The sequence below is a fragment of the Zophobas morio genome, unplaced genomic scaffold, assembly GCF_036711695.1.
Source record: "Zophobas morio isolate AGI-343-1 ecotype UQ-CSIRO unplaced genomic scaffold, CSIRO_AGI_Zmor_V1 ptg000044l, whole genome shotgun sequence".
NCBI classification, from domain to species: Eukaryota; Metazoa; Arthropoda; class Insecta; order Coleoptera; family Tenebrionidae; genus Zophobas; species Zophobas morio.
In genome coordinates this window covers 9,003,151-9,021,378 of record NW_026972149.1, presented here as the reverse complement: position 1 = coordinate 9,021,378, position 18,228 = coordinate 9,003,151, and the positions used below count along the sequence as shown (strand labels likewise).

The 18,228-nt window shown below is 36.1% G+C and overlaps 1 protein-coding gene across 2 annotated transcripts; it reads right to left on the bottom strand.

The window, feature by feature from the left end:
• Positions 1 to 539: 539 nt before the first annotated feature.
• On the bottom strand, positions 540 to 18,057 carry LOC135141782 (trehalase-like). Of its 2 annotated transcripts, XM_064073221.1 has the most exons (6): positions 17,708 to 18,057; positions 4,774 to 5,020; positions 3,674 to 4,590; positions 3,070 to 3,623; positions 2,760 to 3,019; positions 540 to 1,738 (listed from the first exon to the last, which is right to left on the bottom strand). In XM_064073221.1, exons 2-6 carry the CDS (start codon positions 4,857 to 4,859, stop codon positions 1,618 to 1,620), a joined length of 1,938 nt encoding a protein of 645 aa, XP_063929291.1. In that variant the 5' UTR covers positions 4,860 to 5,020; positions 17,708 to 18,057; the 3' UTR covers positions 540 to 1,617. The 2 variants fall into 2 exon arrangements, with proteins under 2 accessions (XP_063929291.1, XP_063929292.1); XM_064073222.1 differs by lacking the exons at positions 540 to 1,738; positions 17,708 to 18,057 and adding an exon at positions 2,163 to 2,697 and having other exon boundaries at positions 2,755 to 3,019; positions 4,774 to 5,141.
• Between the last annotated feature and the right edge of the window lie 171 nt (positions 18,058 to 18,228).

Genomic DNA, 18,228 nt, shown 5'->3' with positions numbered 1-18,228 from the left:
TTTTATACATATTTTTCTTGAAACTGAGGAACAGCCTTGCACACGAGGTCTCTTATTTAAAAATCGACACTAGTAGCGGTTTTGTTTATTATATTAGGGCTAATAATATAATCACTTTACAGGTTAAAAATAGACTACGTTGGATATTATTAATCTAAATAAATAAATTTAAGGTCAATCTATTGCTACTTCCTGAGGCTAATTCAATATCGTATTTAGGATCTTAAGTTATGCTCGGGAGAACATAAAAATGCAACTTAAAAGTTCACTTCAAGTGGAATTACAAAAGTGTACGTCCTTCAGAACGCACATCGATTTAAGTGTTTAAAATATTTCGTGAATGCGTAAACTGTTACCCAGAAGGTAATAAAAACGTTTAGCTCACTTACCTCAGTCTACCTTATTTCGTATTATAATCACGACTGCTACATCAAAGAAGGCGTTGACGTTTGCCGCTTTATCAAAATCGGAATTATAATCCAATTTGTCAGAACGACGTTATGTACAATGGGATGATGTAATAAAAAAAAAACCAAAAATTTGGTCGATATATTTTATTTCACACAATTATTTATCAAATATATTTGAACGTGTTTTAGCTCGGCTTAATCACAGCAAATGCTTATAATACATGTAACATATATTCTGTACACATATCATTACATCCTGCTATATATATTTAATTATAACTTGGAGTCTGTTTTCATATTAAATCCTAATTTGGCTATAAGACACAAATTGGCAATAATATCAAAACTATTCGAGTCGTCTTATACATTTGGCATCTCGATGTGTCAAAGTGGACTAAATCTAATATTACTATAGTCATGATTCCGCTAGAAATAAATAAATTCGTCTATTATGATCTACAATTCAACTAAAATTGTGAATAAATAATAAATAAATTTATTTAATAAAATTGTACACGGCTTAATAAATCGCTGGACACTAAGTCTAAAATCTTAAAATGAACTGGGACTCAGCTTTAGTATTGTGATCATATGAAACGGTTAAGTTGGACGCGAGGCTTCTCAACATTATCACAAGGTAGTAATTTTAAAACTACACTATAACCTAAAATCAAGAACAAATAAATTTTGATTATTTTTCAGTCACATTGTACTACGATACAATAAATAAAAATAAATTAGTTAACCGTAAAGATCACAACCAAGTATTGTCTTTTATGCAGTCGAAGCATCGTGTCCAAAATGAGTCCCCAGTACCAGCTGGTTATATACATTGATCGATCTTACACGATATGACTTAGATATCACATTTTATACAAGGAAGATATAAGTGTACAAAAGACGGCTGTAAGATCTCTACCTAGTACAATACACCGAGGAAAATTAACTAAACTTGTACTATACCTTAACATTCGTCTAACGTAGGCACTTTTGTGGTTTGCTTATTCGCAGACAATTAAATTACATAATACTATTTATATGAGCAAACACAGATGCGCTACGTCAAACGTGAACTTAAACTGCAAATCGTTGGAAGCTTCTTTTGGCTAATTGTCCTTTGAGCCGGATCAAACCAAAGCAACCCGGCTTGGTCGACATTGCACAAACTAATTCGAAACTTATCACTCGACGATATGTCGTGTTACAATTATCTGGCGCTTCTCGTACGTTTTGGTGATATACTCTTGAGTTCCGTGTAGCGCGATCTGGAAGGCCTCTGCTGCTTTTTAGAATCACCACCTTGGTTGCGTCTTTTATAGATGCATACCCTAAACAGAAAGAGCTGTTAGGTCAGACATCCAAAAAGTTGTTTGATTACTATCGACACGTAAGTATTTATGAGCCTATTAAGTTATTAAGATGGTTAAAAACCGCAGACGGGGTTAGTGGGAGGAGTTGTGTGGGATAGGAACTCATACAAGTCGAATTACACACAAATTTGTAATTTCCTCGCTTGAAATTTCATTTTTGTTGTATATTAAATTTTTTAACGATGTCAGTGACATCTTGCGACGTATCGCACAACGTTGGGTATATATTCGCATGAAACTTCAAGGTCTGTGATTAATTTCAACTGTTAGTATTTATATGCTTCATGCAAGACAACTTCTGTTATGTAAGAGTTTGATTTTAATAATGGTAGCACGAAAGGCTCATTCTCACTATTATTAGCACACAGGAAAAGGAGGATGGTTTTTATTATTGTAATTATTTTTTTATTAAATATTACAGCTACATTAAAGTATCACTAGTAATAGAGCGTGTCCTTATAGGACCTATCTCACTGCGCAAGTCCTCAACAGTCAGTTAATAACAAAAAAAATCACAATTGCATAGTATTCCCCAAATGGTACGTCGAGTCAATATTTGGTTTTACCTACTCTACTAAGTAGTTAACACTAATGAGGAACTGAGGATAATACTTTTTTTTTAATATTGATCTATAAATAAATAAACTAATTTTTAGATGTACCCTGAGCTAACTAAACTTACACACCTAACGCCGAAGCAAGGCGAATTCGAACATGCACGTTTCTCGCCACTTCAGCGACCACTTTACAGAGGTATCCGTTCGGTTTCGCCTAGCCTCGTTCGTGCTTGTAAGTGTGATCAAAGCTTAGGGCACAAGAAACAAATGACGAGAATATAAATATCACGGATGTAGCCAGAAGTGGCTAAATGATCTAGTCATCGTTTGTCTATAAAAGAACTCCAATTAAAGAAAGTCCTGAAACAAAAAAAAAAAAATTAGAATCAAGAATGTTCTACGACATTGTCGACCTACCTCACCCTATGAATCCTGCCGTTAGAGAAATCATCAACGCTATCAATATGGGTGAAATCTGGCTAAAACTACTGGCTGCCGGTTTAGAGGAATTCATGGCAGACGCGTACACCGGTTTCGGAGTCGGCGATGGTGGATCGTCTACTGTGAGTTTGTTGTAGTACTTGTATAAAAACTCGAGGATGATTCCGTTGGTCCAGCCGAAACCTTCTTGGATATCGTACTCGCCGCCGCCGCCACGACTCCCAGGATTGGTCGCATCATACTGTAATAAAATGGATGATCACGGACCCAAAACAAAGTACAACCAAGTACCTTTTCGAACATGGTGTTAGACGATTTGTATGCTTTGTAGTTGGAGCGCACCCACGTTTCCGCGATTTCGAAGGCAAGTCTTTGTGCAACGGGATCGCCTGTGTTGTTCAAGCCCACTACCATCATGTGTTGTAGTGGTGGCCAGGCATTCGGATAGTCCCATTGTTCACCGGTATGTTCAACAGTCGTAGGAATACCGCCAGGGTACATCATAATGTTCTTGTTTTGCAAATACTTGAGTACCAGTCGTACTATTTTGTCTTTTTCGCTCTCCTTGTAGCACCCCGTCCAAAGCGGTGCGATATTGCTAGGGTAAAAGTAGTCCCGTTTTACCGAGTTCGACATGTCATAATCGAGCCATACGCCCACTTCTTCGTGCCATAGCACCGCAGTCACGGCTTCCAGCCAGTTTTTGGCGATTTTTTCGTAATACGCGGCTTTTTCTGGGGTACCCACGATATTGTGAAACTCGGAAAGGAGAACGGCGTTCCAGTACATCATCGCGTTTAAGTCCACCGGGATGATAGAACGGATTTTTGTGTTGAGTAAGTTGCCTAAAAAGAATTAGTTATTATGGGACGACTTCATTGATGATCCAGTTTACCTTTGTTAGTCGCATTTAGGACAAACCAACGACTCGAGAAATCCCAACCGGATTCCGCAGCTGCTTTCAATTCCGAGTAAAAGTTTTCTATCTGTTCTTCGTCTTTGAGTTTTTCCGCTGCTTCTACGTCCTCTGAGTAGGATTCGGGTCTTGGTCCTTTGGATCTATCGCCGTACGCAGCCAAAGTGTAATTCACCCCGTCCACGGTAACAGTTCTATTGTGATTGGTGAGCCAGTACTCAAATTCCATCTCCATAATGGGAAGGTTCGTTTTAATGAACTCTTTATCGTTCGTAAATTCGTAGTACGATTTGATCATTGGAATCATCAGAGGGGGTTGAGATCTTTGTTGATAATAAATTCGACCGCCGTTCGGTATGTGGCCATAGTTTTTCACAATGTAGAGGAAATTCTCGAGCATGCCTTTCACGGTTCCGTACATCTCCGACAATAAGAGCCCCTGCACGATCCAGTACGAATCCCAGTAGTAAAATTCTCGGAACCTCCCGCCTGGTACTATCACAGGATTTGGTACCCATATAATACTGTACAATTGCTGGTTCATTTCGACGTCCTTCTTCATCTTCCTTCCCAGTTTCTTCCAATAAACATTCAAATCCGACGCCCACTCTCTGAACTCCTTATCTTCGATCCTCTCCAAAAATTTTGGGTCTTCGATCCAGTCTTGGGGGTACCATTTTTCGAATTCCTGTCCTTCTGGTTCGAAAGTTGTGTTGACGAAACGCCTGACGGCCACTTTGTTGGGTTTATTGTTATGCTTGGCCATGAATTCGTCGAACCGCGCGAGCGTTTCCTTCGGTGAGTACCTCAGTTTCATGTCGACAAAAGTTTTGGAATCTTTGTGGATTTTTGCCCTTTGGATGGTATCAAGAAGTGGGCCATAGCAGTAGATGTCACTGTAACATTTGTTGGATTAAAAGCGCGACTGGCGGAAAGCCAGGAGCGGCAGGACCGCTCAACCTGGCCTATATCGGCTTGCATTGTGCTTGAAAAAATTTACGATGCAAGAGTAGACTGGACAAGGTTTCCCTTCAAGGAGATCTCGAGTACTGAAGGGCAGTTGCAAGGTGAGAACTTACCTATCACATGGTGGGGGTAGAGAATCATCACAGATGCAAATTAGGGCCAGGCTGAGCACCACCGCACAACACCTTAATTTGCTCATGTCTACTTTTTAGTTGTACTACAGTCACGCACTGTCACAAGTTAGTCACTAAGTCTTCAAACGCAGCTTACGTTCTCGAAAAAGTTCTTGAAGGAACTATTTTATTTTTCAAACGGTGAATTGCAGTAGTCGTAGTGAACACAGATTCTTCTTGGTCATTCCTGCGAAATGAAAATTTTTTCCAATTTAAAAAAATTTCAGCGGACGACCGATCGCGTATTTATGACACTTCCGTCTGAATGACTTTGCTACACAACCGCAATGAACAAGGGGAACGGACTGATATAGAGCCGACAGCGCTGAGCAGGTGATGCTTGTGCAACTGCTGACGTAAGCAGTGTGGTCGTGACGTAAGCGCCGTGCCCCCATAATTCTCGATTCCTATTGGCTGGGAGGTGCGAACACACCTACCACTAGTTGCAAGTCACCTGTTCAAGAAATCGCTAAACAAACAATAAAAGGAAAACCGACAAAAAACGTGCCGCGGGCCACAGACCGGATATCTACAACTCACGCATGGGAATTCGCTAAATCCCTCTTTTACTAACCGTAGTCGTCACACAGGGCCCAAATGTGGCAATACAAGAGAATGATGCAATGGTCCCTAAACATAACGTAACATGATTTGCAAACGGCCATATACTTGGAATTTGCAAAAACGTGGATTTTGACACATAGTTACACACCTCCAACTTTAGAATTTGCGATTAGATTACAATGGAGGTGGGGCATGTCACCATTGTTTTAATTGGTGCAATTTGCGATAACATCGCTATGCAGACACAAATTCCAAAGTCTAAAATGATGTCAAATCCGCTGTTGCATCAGATTAAAAAAATACTTCATGCGTAAATTTCTGGGAACAAACTATAGACGGGATAAATTATTATTGCGGTTCTAAAAATGCAACTTTACGTAATCCCTTTCCAAGTTTTTAAACAAACAGCAAAATATCCCCCATGTCCAGTATGATTCTAATTGTACCAAGAAAGATAGCAGGTAGCCCTACAGCTGTTTTTTTTTAACCTAGAATAGCAAGTTCTCTTCTCTTTTTCTTCAATGAGGCAAAGGATCAGAAAATAGCACTACCGTTTAGAAAAACAGATGCCTGAAGGTCTAAAACATCTGTTCGATCTGGCACGAATTGAATTGCTGCAAAAATAGCACTCTTGAATGCCACTTTTACGCGATAAAAACGATGTCGGGCCTACTATAGCATTTTAATGTTAAGGCAAGGTCAACCATTTCTTCCTTCTAATTAATATAAATAACAGTAGCTCTACGAGTATTACGTTCGCTACCAGAAATCCTTGAGCACTGTCAAAAGAAATGGGGTCAAAATACAGATTTAATAGAAATGGCTAAAACTTGGAGAACATTTTTACATGAACTGTGACAGCTAAAGGCCAACTTCCACTAGTGCAAGCAAAAATAACTCGTCTGCGTTGATCTAGTGTGAGCAGGCTTTTAGCAAACATGATTTTGGACTGGAAAAAGCAAACAATAGAATTTTCGATTTATATTGTCAAGGATAATCATCAAATAGTGGTGTGAGTAGAAGGTCAACAATAATGTTTATACGAACTAATCAGAACAAATAGAAAAAATCGTCTGTGAAAAACAGTCTCTAAAGTTGACATATGTAGTTATTGTGGAGAAATTCATGAATAGTGCACGTGATTGAAAACAATACCTTTTGGAGTGCTTAATTAAACAAATTACTGTTGCACTGTGAAGAGATCGCCGACAAAAAATAACCTTCTTTGTTTAGAACAGTTCCATGAAAATAAATCAGGTCATGCAAAATCGTGCAATCTTAGGTGTATAAAGAGCTATGTTTCTTTAGAAACAATTAAAGTGTAATTAAGTCTTTTAAGGGCTTCGCTTGCTAATCAAAGTCGTTTATTAACCACAATACATTTAATTACAACAGGAAAGCATTACAAAAAGTTTCATCCGTTTTTTTTTAACAACAATAAGTATCAACTGGTTTGATGCGGTTTGACAAACAGGTTCGCATGACATTTACGCGTATTATTCCATATTCATAAACCTTAATGAGGTATTTACAAACGTGTGGAAAAGCGATTTTTTTCAAATTTCCTCAATTATCGCACAATTATTGGAGAAAAGGTTATGTTCAGTGATCCAAGATGTAATCAAGCGTCGCCATTTCGTATTTGTTTCTAATTGGATTCGACTGGAAAAGTCTATTTCTGTTCCAATCACTTAATTTACACTTCGAATCCCTAATATGGAATAATTTTCGCATTCAGAAAATTCCACTGTTCATTACGCATGGTAAACAGAAGCAAGAGACATATATTGAGATTTCTGATGAAATCAATGTACAAATTACGTCTTTTTACAGTCTGTGTTCGCGCAGGTGAGAAAGGTTATATAACGCATTTTTGTCTGGAGACAAAGGCCGTCAAACTTTGCCATAGGATTGGTGAATAAGTTAATTTTATTATATTTTTTAGACCAGTACTCGTAGGTGTGCTAGCCTTGAAAGTAACCAGAATGGTTCGACTGCAGAAAAATAAAAGTAGGGTTAGAAGAATCACCATCTCCCTAATTCGCAATTCTTTGAAACTTGAACTTCATGTGAATACAATGACGATAAAAGCACGTACGTCGCTAGCAAATAAGCTAGGATTATCATAATTAATTTACAAGGTGTTTACTAATTGAATTTTTATCAACACATGAAATTAAAAAAACCCAAAAAGCACGTAAGCCCCTAGTAAACAAGCTACGATTGTCATAATTAATTTACAAGGTGTTTACAAATTGAATTTTTATCACAACCTATACGTAATTAAAAAAAACCTGAGTTTAAAAAAATAATCCCCCTTCAATCTTTCTTCGAATCAAGTCTTTTTATGATTGGGATAGTCACTTAGTCATTATTTCCAGTAACTGAACATGTTAGATACAAAGACGAACATAAATTTTTTTAGCTACATAAAAACCGGTATTGAAGGTGTGTGGCAGCTGATGGCAAAGAAAATGTGGTTAATGTATAGGTAGACTATGCAACAAAGAGGGCCGATTGCGTGACCTTGAATCAGAAAAAGGCAAGCATCGGTTACCAGAGAATGTCAATGGAATAAAAAAATTATTTACAATCTGGAGATTTAGAAATTTCAATTTAGATTTCTACACCATTTTGATTAGAAAAGGTTGTTCGCCTATTACATTATATTCAATAGAATTAGATAAAATGTATCGAAATTAAAAAAACCCAAAAATATTTAGACAGCGTAATAGATCAATAAATTAGATCAGATATCAGTATTTTCGAAATTGCAAATAATTCTAGGTTTTATTATTTACATGGATTTGGAAATACCTCTTCCTTAAAAATTCTATGTTTACGCGTGTCAAATATTTTAGTGTGCAAATAAATTGTTGGCAAATTATAAAACTATCAAAACACGTTTAGATGTTAACAATGACAGCTCTAATTCTAACAATGGCGTAATTTTTATAACACAAAGTCTTCTGTTTGCTTTATACATTCGAGATCCCGGCTTATTTCGTGCAAATATAATTACTAGAAGAATGCGCGCTTAGTAAACGTTAATTGCTACAAATTAGACTCGTACGATTCGATAACCTCATGTAGAAGTAGACTATACAAAGATAACATTGTCGATAAATCATAATTACCTTTACTGCCCTTCAACCGTGTCTTTCACTCATGTTCTAACTTAAAAACGTAGAACAATCATAAACAAAGTTAATTATCGGCGAGGAAGACAGCGCATTGTATTCAAAACGAACGTCAGTCACGAAAAGTGAATTAGAATTTTTTATCGAAGACTAGCACACTTTTAAGTTACTATGCGCCAAAAATAATTTTCGACGTGAGCGGCGTATTTGAAAGGATCTTGAAGGGTCAAGTCTGGTGGACACGGAGGTCACCGCATCGCCGTGGTGCAATACGCTTTGAATTACCGACGACTTCCTATGGAAGCTTACATCGTCAAGGAAGAACATTGTTTCTGCAATTCCACCCTCCATTACTCACACCATTGACTTTGAACTTCACCAATTACGCATAAATGCAGCCGGCAATTAACTCAGGCGTAAAAATATCGCCACGTGTGACGGCAGAAGTCATAAAAGTGTATTTTTGAATGAAATGCGTAAACCGATTGACCGAAATTGTTTAGTTATGTGTAATTAAAACGCCCAACAGACCAACGTGACAACAATCAGCACTTGATATTTCAGGAGTTATTTCTATACATAACCGCAGATGCTCCATGACGTCTGCGTTTCAAGCCAAGTCCAAGAACCTTGTTTTTCGTCCACACGCTGAAAATGCAAATTTTCAGCTTTAGGTTATATAACGATTTTTTGCCATGGGTGACTCAAAGCTAAACTATGTGCTTTGTGCAAGTAATATATTACGAAATTCAATCAGAATATCAGATGTTTTGTGTTGTATGTAAATTAAGGTGACCAGATTTCAGAAGTCCGCAATCGGAACATTAGTTTCCATTTCCATCGTAATCTGATATATAACTGCTTTGAACATTTTTACTTGTAATATACTAACAGTACTGACATCTGCTGAGATTTAAAACAGCGCTGACAACCGTATCGATACAAATTTTGTTCCCAATTTTTCACAAAATAAAGTTACTATTCATGAAAATTAGTGATTTATCCGAGGATTTATCTTTATTCTTATCAGATTTATAGAAATCGGAACATTCACGGAACAAATGATTTAATCGGAACATTTATTGGATGAAATTTGAAATCGGATTTAAAGTATTGAAATCGGTACAGTTCCGATCAAGTCGGAACGTCTGGTCACCTTAATGTAAATTAGCGATATAGGGACAGAAAAACCAAAGTGCGTATTATTAACATCAAAAAACATAATTTATGACATGCGACGTGTGAAACGTATATTCTGAGCCAGTAGAAAATTGTCACGCAAAATAGACAAAAATGTACCTTAGGATACATATTGAGATTTGGACTCGATATTGATCATGATCAGAGTGATAAAATAACTAAAGAACGATGTCTACCAAGTTTTATAGTGTGAAGTGTTCCCCAACCCGTCAATTTATATAATACATTTAATTTCAAGCTTCATGGGTTTAGCACCAGAAACGAAATCCCATAATTCAGACTTAAGTATAGCGCAGTTACCGAATTATGGAACATGACTTTCAATCCAACAGTACTATTATCAATACCAAGCATTTTATGCATGCCTCAAGGAATCGAATGCTTCAAAACGCCATTTTGGATGTCTCGTTGCATTTGAAAGACGGTTACATTTTTGCGAAATTTTAAAACCACTTAAATCGGCTGCTATTTTGTTGACTTAAGTCACTTTCTACTCATAGCCACCGTTCTCGGTTTCCTAGAAACTCATCAGATAATTGTCACCTCATTTACATACGCCACCCATTAAAGATTTATGAATAGCTGTCTAATTTTTCATCGAGTGGGTCCGTCGCAAATTGTTTGTTCCTTCAACTCTGTCATTAACTCATTACCATTTGAACGATGACCCTCAGATTCCAGGTGAGCGTTCATCACATCATATGTCCATGAATCATCTAATTTGGGTTCGGTCTAGTTGCCGCATTTATTTAATAAATGACAGCGATCATGATGTGTCATTTACGGAATCATCGACAAATCGTTTTTGAATTGATCGAGTCATTAGCACTGGATCATTAAAATTATGAAAATTCTTGTTAGAAGTGAACGGTCGTCTAAAGTGGGTGTGCAGAAATTGCAGAGTCACTCATGAGTTCATGAAAGAGGATCCAGCGGTACTACCGCGTGACGTCATTTGACTTATATGTAGTTGTAATGTTAATGTATAAGCGCTGACCTAACTAGAATGAAAAGGTAGTAATTATTGTAAGAACAAAGGTTCTATTCTTCCAAATCTACCATTTTCATAACATAATTAAAATTGCGAAATTACTTTACTGGTGAAAAAAAAAATTCCAAGAAGTTTAAAAATTTGGCGTTATCTAAAACCCGTCCGTAAAATTTATCATGTATTATTCAGTATTAGCGGTACTTTGAAGACGTACCGTCGACTTTTACTAATTAGCACTAATCCACTGGCGGCGGCAAAGTCACATGTTTCATGTCACGAGTCTGTCGAACTTAATTTTTTTTCGAAAACTGATAAGCTTTAATTCTTTGTTGCGAAAATGACCTCTATGGGTACCTGGTCTCGATTATATCATTACTTTGAATAGTCGTATTTAAAAAGTGATCGTAATAATTTCAAAAACGTACTAATCGTCGGTACTTTAGTTTCCGTTCAAAGTACATAATCTGTTCCACCTGATGAGGCAACATTTATAAACAAATTATAAAACAATTAAACCTTGACCTTATCTTGTTTATACTATAAATTGCAAATCTCAGTTTCCGTAAATTACTTTAAAACGATGGGTTAAATTGCTCAAAGTGCAAAATCATCGAGGACAAGTTCAAAAAAGCTGAATCACAATACCATGAATAACCTATTAAAAATCATTATTTGCAGAAGAGCGCTTTTTTTGCACGGTTTTATAATTTACTACCGCACGCAACTCCAGACTAGTCAATTGTTAGAGTTTGCAAAATATACTGCGTTCAGCAAAATATTGAATTTTGCAACGTTCTCAAAATGTAGGCCGGAATTATTGACGTTTCAAACTTGGTTAGTATTTGTTTAAATACTATTCGTATTCCACTGTACCATTTGTAAACATAAACGTATTTAAGGTGACCAGACGTTCCGATTTCAATACTCTAATTCCGATTTCCAATTTCGTCCAATAAATGTTCCGATTAAAACATTCGTTCCGTGAATGTTCCGATTTCTATAAATCTGATAAGAATAAAGATAAATCCTCGATAAATCACTAATTTTCATGAATAGTAATTTTATTTTGGGAACAAAACTTGTATAGATACGGTTGTCAGCACTATTTTAAATGTCAGCAGATGTCAGTACTGTTAGGATATTACAACTAAAAATTTTCAAAGCAGTTATATATCAGATTACGATGGAAATGGAAACTAATGTTCCGATTTCGGACTTTTGAAATCTGGTCACCTTAAACATATTTCACGTTTCACAGGTTGTGTGGTTACATATTGTAGTGACACCGGGATTTGTTTCGATCTCGTACGCGATTAAGTATGCTAAAGAGTTACACACTAGAGTTGTGTTCATAAGAAAGACATGCGCATTATACAAAGTAGATTTTTGGATGAGGCCGCTTATAATCCAGGTGTGTCGTACTATGTATACAGCTATCAGCACTCACATGTTAAACGAAAATAAATTGCTGATTATTTCAACGACCATCCTACTTTGCATTTTGGCAATGAATCATTAAACACTTGACAGGTGCCCAAAATTACCGCTAATGACGCATTCAAACATTTTGACCAAATCTGTGGTTTAGATTAGCATGAGATAAACAAACACTGGTTGAACGTTGGACTCGGGGACTACAAAAACGTAACACATTGTGTGAGTTCTGCGAAATCTACGCAAACTTTGTTGTTTGGACGTTGTTATCAACACCATTATTACTCGAAAAATTTCGATTATTTACTTCTAGTACCAAAAATGGCCACTTTAAGTGTCGTGCAAAGTTAAAACAGGTTCTTTACACAAGATTTATTTCTTGACGTCAAATTTGATTAAAATTTTCATTACAACGAACTCTAACGCAGCAACAGGTGTAAACCAGTTCATTCTAGACGCACTTGATTTAAATTAAGTAATTGTTTTTGCATCATCTTCACACTGAAATGCAGCCGTTGTTTGAGGAGACATATCATGCGTAAAAATAGAAAACCCGACAACAAAGGTCGAAAATTACCTTTAATGAAAATAATAGTCCTGAGGGTAATTAAGTCCCACGGGTATGAGTATCGATAAAAAAATCGCGCAATTATATTAATGTATGCAATACTTTGGCCACAAAATAAAAGTGTTTACATGTGTCACTGTCAAAGAATTTCGCCAAGACGTTAAAAGATAAGTCAAATAATAACGTTGTTGAATACAAGTTCGCACCTGGCTTAAACTTGGCAAAATTTCCACTTAAAAAAAAACACATTAGTTTTGAAGCAAATAAAGAAAATTTTTAGTTACAATGTGGTACGTGGTTCTGGGGAACGGGATGTCATAATAGGAAAATGAGAGCATTTCCCGTAGTTTAGAAAATTTTCGCGCGATTTCTAAATTACGGAGTGAGACAAGGTCGTCTGTGTTGTTAAAGACACTTCCTCAAGGTTTATTTAAAAAGTTATTGAGTGATTTACACCGAACGATATTGTAACCAATTCAAACAACAGAGAAAAAGTGGCGTAATTACTTCCACAAAATCGATTTACTGTGGTTGCAATTACGTAAAAACTTACTACAATTTTCGCATTGATTAACTGAAGTACGGAAATTTGTAACATGGGGCGACCACGTCTTGTTTGTCGTTTCCTTTTCACTATGTTTTTATGTGTTAGTTTAACTTGGAATTAGCAAAAACGATGTAAATATCTCTGTAATAAAAATATTCGATCGATTGGCAGATGCGACTTAATAACTTGTCTGAGCCACGATTTTTGAATTTTAGGAATAAGCGGCGTATTCTGATATGGGTAGCAAGTATTTTTTTTGCTATACATTGTATTCAAAAAGTGACATCAAGTCTTAAGTATTAACACGAGCGAAACGATTTTTGTAATAATACAGTATTCAAACAAATGTTTGCCATAAATGTTTCGGAATTGCTACGTTATCGCTTTTTACGTTTACTTAACGATTCTATTGTTTTGTCATACTAGTCATAGTAGGATGTTTAACGATTCTTTTCGACCTTGAACTTGAGTCATTATTACTTTACTAAATAGTCGCATATTTTCAGAACTCAGTTGCAAAACACGTAAATAAACTCGGACCTAAAAGTGACCCGGACTGGTTTTGCTACTTGAAGCCGTTGGAAAACCCACTCTCCATTACAACCCATAATGCGAAAGTTCTGTACCGAGAGATAAAAATGACTGGTCATATCGATCTTAAAAAATCAAAACAAGTTCTTCATTATCCATTAACGCTGCTAGGGTTTCCATGACAAGCACCGCTTTATTTTCGCAGAAAATTTTCTACTTAGTCATTATAGAGTGACGTCAATTAAATTCGATTATTTACGACTGCTTTCTCAGTTAATACAACCAGTACACGTGGGAATACAAACAGATTGCAGTTGCGACAGTTAATTAAGGCCGATTTTCGCAAATTGCATCGTTGTATTCATAATAACTTTGTTTTCTAACAATGAACTTTATTTATATATAAATAAACGGTTTTGGCGTGCGTTCAAAGCGGAAAATAAATCACTTTCACGTGATGAATAAAATTTCGCACATACCGCATCTCTAATATATCGTATATATAATTATGTCAAATATAATAAATAAAAGTAGACTGGCACGTAATCCACGTCCCCGATTAAATTTAATTACCGAATTTACTGTTATTAAAATTAGAGAGTTTTCCATAATAGAAAGGAACCGAACTTTTGTATTTTTCCAGTAAATCAGTCTGTAGAATAGGCAACCAACTATTTTGCAACACTGTTTAGAAAACTTTTACAAAGAACTCTACTTAAGTTTTATAATTATTATAAGTATACAAATGTACAACGTATTCTACACGTAATGTAGTTTAAAAAAAAATGCTTCATAGCCTTCTGGATTTACTTTTGTTTTTATTACAATTTACTTGTATTTATTTCTAAGTCAATGTCAATGATTTCGTGAAGTGCATATCGTAAACCGGTTTATCGCAAACGTTACGACATCTTTCAGTTAATATTGATAACATAGTTTAAATTAAATGGTATCAAGTTGGTAGTCGTGATATATGCAACACGATATACACGATCGTGTGATTAGTGCTGTATCATCATGATTGAACTTGAGGACACAGCTTGAGGACGACACGGTTTTGGAATCGGTTATATTTTCAAAGATTTAAAACGTGTTGGCACGCCGTGACGAAAAATGTTCTGAAATGACTGCTTAAGAGTTATTACTTCACGGGTGGACTTGCAGATAAAAATAGTTTTGGCTGATTGTTGTAACTTTGCACATAAATTTATTTACATTGTGGATCATGTGTCAGTTTCCACGATATATACAATATTTATTATATTTACTTGTAATGTTTTTAGTCATCCGGCCAATTCTGCTACCACGTCACGAGTTTCTAAAGAAAATTAACAATTTTCGAAGTTCACATACTATTGTTAAGTATTTAATAATTAAATTTGGAGTGTAAAATTTTTTGCTAAAAAATATATCCCGAATTTTAAATACGCAGATCTTATTCTTACGTAACGTTCCAACACTCCTTTTCCAATATTAAATAACACATCATTTTAAATGCTTTGCAAATAGTTTTTTGAGAACAAATTTACAGTGCAGTTCAAGGATTTTAGGCTCGGCTTTTCAATACCCGACTGCGACATATGACAAACATAAAAACTATAACAAATTTTTACTTAAAACTATATTTTTTTGTGGAAATGTGGCAATGGTCTTCTTCCATAGATGGCCCTGTACGCTGTATTAACAGTGAATGTGTTCCGTTAGATGGCGCTAACAAAATTACGCTGATTCAGACGATTTAAAAAATTTTAACTACAAAAATAACGTCTATAACTTACAAATGCTCAAAAACCGTCCGTACTGTCTGTACAAATGCACGATTTTGCGGGTTTCTCGCTACGTTGCTCTTGCGCATGTCATGCGGCAATTTTCCTAATTGTGCCTCGTGATAATGACCTTTCGAGCGGTTACCTTTACCCCTCGAGAATAAAATTCCGTGTCCTCCGGCGAATTAGAGAAACATACCACCGTCTAGCCAAACGTGGGTGGTACCAGACTACGCGCTAACTTAATTGCTGTTACTTTCCACAGAGGTCGTTGCTATTTTGCTTAATTTCATCATAAAAAAAATCATCAATTTTCCTCACAATAACTACGTGTAGCTTTTTATTGTGTTATAGTGGCCATAAAAGTAATAATAGCTCACAATTGCCAATTGCAGCTTCTTGATCGAACCGATGTCATGGATATCACAAGTAAATATTTGTGCGCCAAAATTAGGGTTCACAAATGCTTTATCGGTTGAATGAAAAACCTGGCGAATTGGCGGCTTGGGTTTTTTTAATCAAAACGTCAATAAATATTCAATTGATACAATGATATGAGAGAAGAATGTGCTAACGGAGCGTAGAACTCTCCCTGATTTTTATCACGTAGCGGACGCGGTGATCCAGAGACGCTTTCAAGTTCACCAACAAGAGAAAGTACACAGTTTCTGTTGCATCCAATTGGGCAAGATTACACCAAATTCCGCCCTATTTTTATATTTAAACCGCCACAAATGCAAATTATTTTGAAATTTGTCTTACCTTGCGCAATAGGGTTTTGCCAGTAGTCCAAGAGGAATAATTTCGAAATGCACAATTTTTATAGATGCGCGAATTTGCACGATTTTCTTCAATCAGATAATGACAGCGAACTAAGTACTGGGATGGGTGATGCTTATTTAATACATTACTCCCATTCGCATTTTTTTGTTTACTATAGATACCACGTCGGACACGTGCTGAGCTGGACAATGCGAAACGCACGTATTATTAAACAAAACTGTCATTCACAAGAGTGTTCTTGTGGAAGGAAACACTAGGACCTCGTCCACTGTAATTTTCCAGTGTATATAATATTGGTGAATTTTGCAAAAAATGTCTCTAGCGACCTAGTGTTGTCGACCTACTAAAATGTAAAGAAAACATCAAATTTAAGTGTTAAAACTCTTTATCGTTTTAACGAATTTATCCATTGTGCACTGCCAAACAATCGTAGAAAGTGCTTAAAAAGATTTTAAGTACACTCCTGAAGTCCTGGCATTCCATTTAAAAACATGTCATTGTTTTCATGGTTTACAGTTTTGTCACTAGGCGGCGCAGTGAGGGGCAAATTTAAAATGTGCAAACTTCAGGTGATTACGATTTTCAAATTAGCATGATTTCTCGCAATGTTTAAACACTAGTAATTGTAAATAAAGGACCGTTTAGTATTACCAACGTTATGTTTAAGGCCGCGATAAGCTGTTACCGATTAACTTAACGACAATTTTAACAACCTTGAAAGGTTAATAAGTTTGTAAAGATTATTTGAATACTGAAAATGTCACACTGATACTATTGTCGTTTTTAAAATTACGAAACGCCGGTTAAAATTAGCGCGTCAGCTTTGCCAAAATTGTTACCAGATGAACATTTTGTAAGAAGTCACAATATAATTCCGACCTTCATTTAAACGCATCTTCCCATCAATTCTTATTTCCGTTCCATAATGAAAATGTCTCAGGAGTATGTTATTAATTCAATAGGATACTTAAGTCAAGGCTAAGCAAGCGAATTCATTACGTTTGATATTTTATTAAAAATTAAAAATTCCACAGAAATGTGGGAAGGGTCTTAATTAAAAAAGGAAAGTAAACCCTATCAACGGAAGTGACGTCACGCACGTGGTTTACTCTGCTCCAGATTTTTTACCAAAGGTGCATCTCATGATGATTACTCGGCACGTAGTAAAAGTGCGTTTGATTAGTTGGTTGAATTTATTTTTCAAGATTATGTAAACCGTCTCGTGATTTTGTCGAAAATTTACGTTACATTACGTATATCTCGCTGGAGCATGTCATTGAAAGTGGGTGAAAGAGGCAATTAGGTAAGAGGTTTTGCATTGTTTAAGCGTAAACAAAAAATTGTACTTACCACCAGACGCACTTCTTCAATTTTTCGAAATAACTTGACTTTGAAGCTATTGTGTACCCATTTTTGCGAAAGACGAAATGAAACCCGTACTGTGTGCACTGATTTTTTATAAATAGACTCATGAAGAGCGACGTTTAATCTAGCAAATTACAGACCTGTTGTCTCGATTAATATACCGACGGTAAACAAGTGAATGAAATTTTGGGGGGCTACACTAACACCATCACGTACTTCTACTTCAATAATCTGGTTGCAATTACTGTTAAATTTAGCCGCCTTTAAACACACAATCGTTGCAGGCCGGCCAACATGACAAAGTGAAAAATGATGCAATTCTTAGAATTAGCGCCTTTGGGATTAGAATCAATTTCCGTTTGTAGAAATGATGAATTATATATTTTGTGATAATGAAGTTAATTTAGTTAAATTTACCCAGGTAAAATTACCGTGACTGTCAAAACCCGATTGACATTTGACAGTGTTGAATCCAAGTGGTTAATAAACGTAAAAATGAAACGGAG

What these genes read in the sequence shown, in the direction of transcription:
- LOC135141782 (XM_064073221.1), bottom strand. Translation starts at nt 4,859, where the DNA reads ATGAGCAAATTAAGGTGTTGTGCGGTGGTGCTCAGCCTGGCCCTAATT. An exon ending in CTACCCCCACCATGTGATAG is followed by an intron (nt 4,591 to 4,773) that starts GTAAGTTCTCAC and finishes CAAATGTTACAG; the next exon opens with TGACATCTACTGCTATGGCC. An exon ending in CTAACACCATGTTCGAAAAG is followed by an intron (nt 3,020 to 3,069) that starts GTACTTGGTTGT and finishes ATTTTATTACAG; the next exon opens with TATGATGCGACCAATCCTGG.